Source organism: Cynara cardunculus (genome assembly GCF_001531365.2).
Source record: "Cynara cardunculus var. scolymus isolate 2C chromosome LG 2, CcrdV1, whole genome shotgun sequence".
NCBI classification, from domain to species: domain Eukaryota; kingdom Viridiplantae; phylum Streptophyta; class Magnoliopsida; order Asterales; family Asteraceae; genus Cynara; species Cynara cardunculus.
This window is the reverse complement of record NC_037529.1, coordinates 54,344,987-54,353,848: the sequence shown is the minus strand read 5'-3', so window position 1 is coordinate 54,353,848 and position 8,862 is coordinate 54,344,987. Positions and strand designations below refer to the sequence as shown.

Here is an 8,862-nt window from a genome sequence, read left to right as displayed (position 1 = left end):
ACGTTCGCTGAAGGTTCTTTGGTGTGAGTGTTGTCTTCTTGAAGTATTGTTGTCTCCGATGAATTTACAATGCAAGTTCTTCAACGATCACTGAACATACTCAGTGATGATTGCTGGAACTGAAAATATAGAAACATAAATACAACGTGAAAGGAAAAAGGGATTATCATCAAATCACTGAGAGAGATGATCAACATGTGTCCCTATTACTATTTTCAGGGTTCTTTTTCAGTGATACAGATGGAATACTTATATTAATCAAAAGGTGAATTACAAGTGTTACAATCAGTATATTCTAGACTTATTACATATAAGTTGTACACTAAAAGAAAAGACAGAAAAATAAGACTTACAATGAAAGATAAGGTTTACAAGATAGAAATTTCTAACTATTCTAAGTCGCTGAAGTCGATGTAACCAAATACGTCTTCTCCAAGCATCTTTCGACGTAGAAATTCTTTTTTGATCCTGCGATAATCAAGATGTTCTACAAAGTCCAACCAATATCTTAGATAATCAAGATGTTCTATAAGATAGAGACCTAGCTTAGACATACTTTGAAAGCTGTGTTCGCCTTCATAGTCAAGGAATATAAATCCAAACTCATGCTTTAGATGCACAGTGTTAGGTATGTAAGGACCCTTTGCTGGCAAAGATAGGTTCAGCATCGAGAAGTCTAGCTTCTTCGAATCCTTCAGGATTTCATCCAAGGAGAACTTTGTTTCATGTTCGTTCCTCAGAGTTGGTCCATTGCTAAGATCTGAAGGTTTTCTTCCTCCACCGTTCTTCAACATCGGCTTTGTAGGTACATCAACGAATTTGGACATCTTCTTGATTAGCTCACTGAGGATGTCTTCAATTATTTGCTTGTTCCTTGACTTTCAGCGCTGAATGGCTTGGTGGATTGCCAACCATTCACCATAACCGTATTGTCCAAGGTTGGAAGGGTACTCAGTAACATCTTTAAGGTTGTCTCTAGAGATGAGCAGTCCACCATCTTTCATTTGTCCATTGATTGTGACGCTTGAGATGCGATGGGCACTTATTCTCTTAATTAAACGATCTTCGCGCCATTTCATGTCTCGGTCGTTCAGCTTCATTGCTTTTTGAGGTTCAGCTTCTGCAATTGAAAGCAATTTACCTTTGGCCTTGACAGCATTCACCATTTTTTTAGACATTTTCCTTGGAAGAACTTGAGAAGCAAGAGACTTGGCCAGCTTGAGGCTGTCCTCAGTCTGTTTTTGCTGAAATTGGAGTTCTTTATCAGCCTTGAGTGCTTCGAGTCTTTCAGCTTCTGTAAGGAAGTCAAACTCACCACAACTAGAGGTATGAAGAGGAATTTTTACTCTAGTTGGTCGAGTGACTCCTTAAGCTAATTCATCTGTTGGTCGCTAGGAACACTAGAAGTTAGGCTTTTAGGTACACATTCCTCTAGACGACCACAGGGTAGTCGAAGGATAGAAGAAGAGAGTTGAAATAAGGAAGTGACATTTGCAAACCTGGAGCGTTTAGTATATTCTTGAGGAATGATAGGTTTGAAGAGAACTTTCAAATTTCCTTTCTTCATCAATACCTTTGTCTTTGGAAGAGGTGTTCTGGTTCTTTGCGGAAGTCTCTTTTTCTTTTTCTTTCTCTTCCCCCTTGGGATGATGAATCCCTGAGAGAGACTTCTTTCAGAGCGCTGACAAGTTTGTTGTGGTATTAAATGGTGAAGTCGTCGTCATCATTGTCTTCATCATCATCACCATCAAGATCTTTTCTAGCATCAGAAGGGGATGGAGAGTCATCGTCATCTTCATCATCATCATCTTCCTCATCACCAACGTCAGCTGCAGGGGTGATAGGAAGGTCTTCGTCATGAGCTTGAGCATCAGCTCTTACGGCATCATCAACAACTTCATCTTCATTTGCTTCAGCTCTTTGAGCATCAACATCAGCATCGTCTGGTGTTGTAGGGACTGCATCAGCCAAGTCTTTCTCCCCCTTTTTGTCATCAACATGACAAGAGAAGAGATTATCAAGACTTAAGTATATAATGTCCATTCGTTGTTCAAACATGGTCAGAGATCGAGCTTGAAGAAGACCGAATTCGAGAGCCTGATCCAGCAATAGGCGATCCATAGCTGTGTAGGAGGGTGTAGGAGTTGGCACTGGACGTTGGAGAAGATTCAGTATCTGCTACAACATCTCACCATGCTTGAAAAGCTGAGTCTGTACTTCATCGGCTTTACTGTTGAGAGTAGAGATAGCCTTAGTGTTGGTGCTTACATCGGCTTGAACTGCAGATAGAAGTTCCTTCACTTCAGCTTTGACAGTTGAGAGGTCAGAGGAAACGTCATCCTTAAGAGGCATGTCTTTATGGATTTAGTCCATTTTGATTAAGACAGTCTCTACTGCCGGGAGAAGCAGCTTCACATCACCAGCCATGTTGTAATCTTCTTCCATGGCTGGCGTTTCTTCATAGCAAGGACCTGAAAAAGAAGATGGTTGAGCATAAAATAGCTCAGGGTTAGAAGAAATAAAGGTGTAGGTTTGTAGATTACCTAAGGTGTCATCAATACCATCTGAAGGATTGATGCTGGTTCTTTCCAGGTTTCCTTTGATAGGATAGGCTTCCATTAACTGAGGTGTTTCAAGAGAAGCAGCCTCAGGTCCTGTGGTGATTGCTTCATCATCAACGAGGACAATCACTGATGAATCACTAGCGTGTGTCGAGACCAAAGAAAGAGGAGAAGAAGAGATGGCTGAGAGGGGTGGAAGTGGGTGTATAGCAGTGGCTATGCTGATATTCACACCTTCAGTGATTTGGGTCACTGAGGCTGTTGGGAGAGGAGCCACATGTACGACAATGACTGAAGAAATCACTGAAGAGATTGGAGGAGATAAAGCTGAAGTTGCCTCGGGGGTAAGGCTTGTTTCAATGACTGGAACCTTTTGAGAGGTAATAGCCAGGGATGTAGTTATCCTCTTTTTGGCTTTCTTGGCCCTCGATGGAGAACCAAGAGTGATTTGTGAGGGTGGTGGTGGTTGGGATAGACTTTAGGGGGTTTGCCTTAGTCTTGACCACTGGAGCAAGGGAAGAAAAACATACCAGCACAGTTGGAGACTATGAAGAAGAAGAATATGCAGGCACGGTTGCAGAAGATGAAGAAGTACTGCAATGTGTGTTGAGGGAGGAAAGAACATCTTCGTATTTAAGCTTATGATCCAAGATTCTAGATCCTAGCTTGCAGAAGGGCAGGTTGCTTTCCGTGGAGTAGTTGTTGCAAACACCAGAGATAAAAATTTGGTGTAAGGTACCACTTTTTCCTTTTGGCGCTTGTTCAGCTTCAGCACCAAGTCTTCAAAGATAACGCCAGCAAAGTTGATTGACCTCTCGCGAATAATAGAAATGCCAATATTCAATGCAACTCTGGACCTTTGATCTTGTCCACCAGTTTTTCCTCCCATCCTATTAAAGGTGAAGGAAATTTTCTCCACCGGTTTACTAGTCTTGTCAGTCTCTTGCACCACTTCAGCAGTAAGCCAGAACTGATGAAGGGCTTCTTTCACCATGACAGGTTCATAGAGAATAGAAAAGGAGATTGGAGAGTTCTTGAAGAATTTAGCGGCATCCTCGTAGTATGATTTGTTGGCCGGAATGTCTGAAAGCGCCACATGATTGTTGGGCTTGAAAGACACTTCATCAATGGAGAAGTTCACGTCCTTGGCAGACAATCTCTATTATAAATATAACAAAATAAAGAATAACAGATTTGTTAGAAAACCAAGATACAAATGTAAACTCTAAGTTTTCAAATGATAAAACTTCTTTTGAAAAATCCACAAAGAAAATTTAGGGTTTTTCAAGAAGAATAAGTGTATAGAAACTTTAGATTATAACCAAATATTAGAATGCGTTAATAATCTGTATGTTAGTTTTTTAAGAGAACAAATTCTTAAATCACATAACATAAGTTTCTTAGAAGAAGAACAGGTCAAAGTGAGAAAGAAAGGGTTATCAACCTGTGATTCTTAGAAGAAGAAGAAGGTTGAAGGTTTTTATAGAGTTCTTGAGTTCTTGCTTGCAAATGTTTTTGAGGCAGAGGTTCGACAAAAATATTTGTAAGCGTAAGGAAAAAATGAGAGTAGAGGTCTCATATTTATAGGTACAAGGAGAGAGAATAAGAGGAGAAAGGAAAATACGACTTAAAAGTTGTGCAATGATGAAAAAGTTAACACGTTCTCATCCACGATTGGATGGAATTTCGAGGGATCGCGTGTGTCAGAACGGTATGCATGTCTAAAAAAATCGTATCATTTAAGACAAAATGATGTCATAAGACATTTCATTTTCCATTTCTTTTTAAACAAAAAGTTTAAGATATTCAAAACCATTTTCAGTATATGTTTTTGAAAAGGTTCAGTGATAAGAAGAATCACTGAAGAAAAGTATATCTTTTTAAACATTGATCACTGAAAGAGAAAGAAAAAAAAGCTTCAGTGATGGTTTTTGTTTTAAGAAAAGAAAAATATATCTTAGAGAGATATATTTGCTTAAATGGTTCGGTGATGGAAGAAACACTGAAACGATCTTTTAAAACATTTTTATCACTGAATAAGAAAAGGTTCGGTGATGATATTTGTTTTAAGAAAAGAAAAATATATCTTAGAGAGATATATTTGCTTAAATTATTCAAATGTGGAAGAAACACTGAAACAATCTTTTAAAAGAGTTTGATCACTGAATATAGAAAGATCCAGTGATAGTTTTATGTTTTGAAGAAAGAGATAAGTAGACAAACCTTAGAGAGAGAAGATATATTTACTCAATAGTTCAGTGATAGAATGAGAACACTGAATCATTTCACTTACTGAGTAATGCTTATAGCTGAAGAAAATTAATCCCAGTGTTCAACATTCCAAGTTCGCTAATCAAGATGTTAAATCTTGTCTGATCAAGAGGCTTTATAAAAAGGTCAGCGAGTTGGTAATCAGTTGGAATAAAGTGCAATATTACCATTCATAACATGATCTCTGATAAAATGGTATCTGATCTCAATATGTTTGGTCTTGGAGTGAAGAACAAGATTGTTTGCAATAGCAATAGCATTGGTGCTATCACAATAGATAGGAATCTTGGAAAACTGAAGATCATAGTCGTGGAGCTAGTTTTTCATCCAAAGAACTTGGGCACATCAGCTTCCAGCGGCAACATATTCAGCTTCAACAGTTGATGTGGACATAGAATTTTGCTTTTTACTTGTCCAGCTTACCAACTTTCCACCTAGAAGCTGACAACCTCCAGTGGTGCTTTTCATATCAATTTTACATCCTACAAAATCACTATCCGAATAATCTATTAGGTCAAAACCTGAACCCTTGGGTACCAGAAACCAAGTTAGGAGTTCCCTTCAGGTATATGAATATGCGTTTTACAGCAATGAGATGAGATTCCTTAGATTCAGATTGATATCTTGCACATAAACAAGTAGAGTACACGATATCTGGACGACTTGCTGTGAGATACAATAGAGAGCCAATCATCCCTATATAAACAGTAACATTTACAGGCTTTCCGTTTGGTTCCTTGTTTAGTGAGAGAGGAGGAGCCATCAGAGTTTTCATAGATAAGCTGTTGGATAGATCAAACTTTTTCAGCATATGTCTGACATACTTATTTTGGCTAATAAAGATACCTTTATCTGATTGCTTGATCTGTAGACATAGAAAATAGGTTAGTTCTCTCATCATACTAATATGATATTCTTTCTTCATGTGATCAGTGAACATAAAATACAAAGAGGGATTAGGAGAACCAAATATAATTTCATCGATATAAATTTGGACTAGAATGATGTGACCTTTAACTTTCCTAAGAAATAAGGCCTGGTAAATCTTTCCACGGATAAATTTCTCAGAGATAAGAAATGAGGTGAGGGTATCATACCAGGCACGAATGGCCTATTTTAACCCGTAAAGAGCTTTATCCAATCGATAGACATGATTTGGATACTTTGGGTCAAGAAACCTTTCTCTTGGAGTTTTCCATTAAGGAAATAACTCTTTACATCCATTTGAAACACTTTAAAAAGTCTCTATGGGCAGCAAAGGCTAGAAAGAGTCGAATAGCTTCAAGTCTAGCCACTGGTGTGAACGTTTTGTCATAATCGATTTCTTCTTCTTATCTATAACCCTGATAAACAAGGAGAGCCCTGTTACGGGTTACCACACCTTGTTCATTTAACTTATTATGATAGACCCATTTGGTGCCTATCACAGTTTTGTCATATAGACATGGGACAAGGTACCAGACTTTGTTCCTATCAAACTCCATGAGTTCCTCTTGCATGGCAATGACCCAACTAGGGTCTGAGATAGCCTCATTAATTTTCTTGGGTTCAACTAAAGAAAGAAAGTTGACAAAGAGACAGATATTACCTAGACCACGTCGTGTCTGAATCCCTGCACTTGGATCACCAAGAATTTGATGCATTGGATGGTCTTTTGTCCATCGTTGAGCTGGTAGAAGATTGTCATCTGAGCACTAATGTTTAGGTAGAGAAGATGAGGCTTTTGTTGTAGATTCTTCAGCAATGGGTTGAATTGCTAAAGGAGCCTCAGAGAGAAATTCAACGACTTATAGAGATTCAGATGTTGAAGGCATTTCATTCACTGGTTGGTCAGTGTTTGAAGTAGAGGGAGGAATACAACTAATGGGAAGTGCAATGATCTCTGAAGAAGATTTGCTTTGGTTATTAGTTGCAACTAGAATAATAATTGGATCATCATCAGCTTCTAGAGTATCAGCATTGGGTTGATTGCTGAAGGAAGCTTCAGGTTGTCCAAAATGAGAAAACATCCAGCTTTCTAATTTTTCATCATCATTAATGATGGGTTTAGATTTAGCTTATTGAGATACATCAAAGGTGACATGGATAGTTTCTTCTATGGTTTGTCGACGTTTGTTGAATACTCTGAAGGTTTTGGATGCTGAAGAATATCCAAGAAAGATTCCTTCATCATCTATGGGATCGAACTTTCCAAGTTGGTCACAGTTGTTGAGAATGAAACACATGCAACCAAATATATGAAGAAAGATGAGAGAAGGCTTTATGCTATGGAAGAGTTCGTAAGCTGTCTTCTTGAATCTCTTAACTATCAGCGACCGGTTTTGAGTGAAACAAGTAATGTTGATAGCTTCGGCCCAGAATTTAATAGGAAGATGAGATTCGCTGAGCATTGATCGAGCAACCTCAATGATTGTTCGATTTCTTCTTTCAGTGACCCCATTTTGTTGTGGAGTTCTCACAGAAGAGAAGTTGTGAGAGATTCCCTTGTCCTCAAAGAAGCTATCCATAGTACTGTTTTTGAATTCAGTTCCATGGTCACTTCTGATCGATCGTACTTTAAAGTTGGTAAGTACTTCTATCTTTTTGATGAACGAAATAATTTCTTCAGGTGCTTCACTTTTGGATCTGAGAAAGAAGACCCAAGTGTACCTGGAGTACTCATCAACAATGACAAGTGTATATTTCTTTCCAGCTATAGATTACACGTTGACCGGACCAAAGAAATCCAAGTGCAATAGCTGAAGTGGAGAGGTTACTGAGGAGATTTGCTTAGACTTGAAGCTAGCTCTTGTCTATTTTCCTTTCTCACACGCTGAGCAAAAAGATTCCTTTGCAAAGGTGTGTTGAGGAAAACCAGTGACGAGATCATTTCGAGACAACTCACTAAGTGTCTTGAAGTGGAGATGAGAAAGTCCTTTATGCCATAGCCAGTTGATGTCTAACGAAGCTTTTGAGAGAAAACAACTGTTCTCAGTAAGAGGAGAATCCATGTTGATAGTATATACATTCTCTAGGCAAGAACCGGTTAGAGCAACCTTATCATCCTTGTCAAAGATGTAACATGAATTCTTAGAAAATTTTACTGTGAAATCTTTATCACACAATTGACTGATGCTAAGAAGATTGTGCTTCAATCCTTCAACATATGCAACACGTTTGAAAGTAGTTGCGTCATTCGTTAATACACCAAGGCCTTTGGTATATCCTTTTTCGTTTCCTCCAAAGGTTACGGAAGGGCCTCTTTCATTCCTTGTAATCAATGAGCAGGGATTTATCTCCAGTCATATGCCTTGAGCATACACTATCGAGATACCAATTGCCTTTGACTTCCTGCACACAAACATATTAAGATTGCTTTGTTACCCATATTTCTTTGGGTCTAGTGGTGTTAGAGGCAACATCCACTGAAACTGAGGACTCAGAGTCAACAAAAGTCTTCACTGAGCCTGAAGAAGAGGTTTCAGTGGTATTAGGAACAACAACCTTTGCGCTGAAGACTTAGAGGGTGTTTGGTTGGGGGTATTAACAAGTAATAAATGGAAATGAATACAATAGAAAGTGTTTGGTTTGTGATAATGTAATGGGCCCATTCCCAAAAGAGCCCAATTTTTCATTCCAGCTCAATTTGGGACTGCTTCCAATATCCGCCTCCAAAATCGACTATCCAAAATCATCTTCCAAAAATCGGCAACTCCAAAATCGACTACTCCAAAATCATCACTTCCAGAAATCGTTCCAGAAACTATTCCTCTTCCAAGTAATCGTCTTCCAGAAATCGTTTCTTTTACAGGTGTGTTCCTATTTCTCTAACCTAACTTAGACTCATGTTAGATCTATACAGTTGCAAAGAGTTTTCGACAAATTCTGTTGGGTCGATGCCAGAGAAAGTGAATGAGTTTGATGAGTCTTGTGGTTCTCGACAATACTATATGTTTAAGACTGAAATCGATGTTCCTTATAATGTAAATTTGTTTTTGGAAAATCCTAATTTTGTGATGCCTCTTCACTATTAGAAAAAGGTCCATTTATA

General features: G+C 38.4%; 1 protein-coding gene across 1 annotated transcript; it reads right to left on the bottom strand.

The window, feature by feature from the left end:
• Positions 1-1,701: 1,701 nt before the first annotated feature.
• On the bottom strand, positions 1,702-2,352 carry LOC112506166 (putative uncharacterized protein YGR160W). Its single transcript, XM_025110189.1, has 2 exons — positions 2,269-2,352; positions 1,702-2,175 (listed from the first exon to the last, which is right to left on the bottom strand). The coding sequence occupies exons 1-2, from the start codon at positions 2,350-2,352 to the stop codon at positions 1,702-1,704; spliced, it is 558 nt and encodes a 185-aa protein (XP_024965957.1).
• Between the last annotated feature and the right edge of the window lie 6,510 nt (positions 2,353-8,862).

Coding starts and splice junctions, on each gene's coding strand:
- LOC112506166 (XM_025110189.1), bottom strand. CDS start 2,352: ATGCCTCTTAAGGATGACGTTTCCTCTGACCTCTCAACTGTCAAAGCT. Junction 2,176..2,268: donor TATCTGCAGTTCAAGCCGAT/GTAAGCACCAAC, acceptor ATGTTGTAGCAG/ATACTGAATCTTCTCCAACG.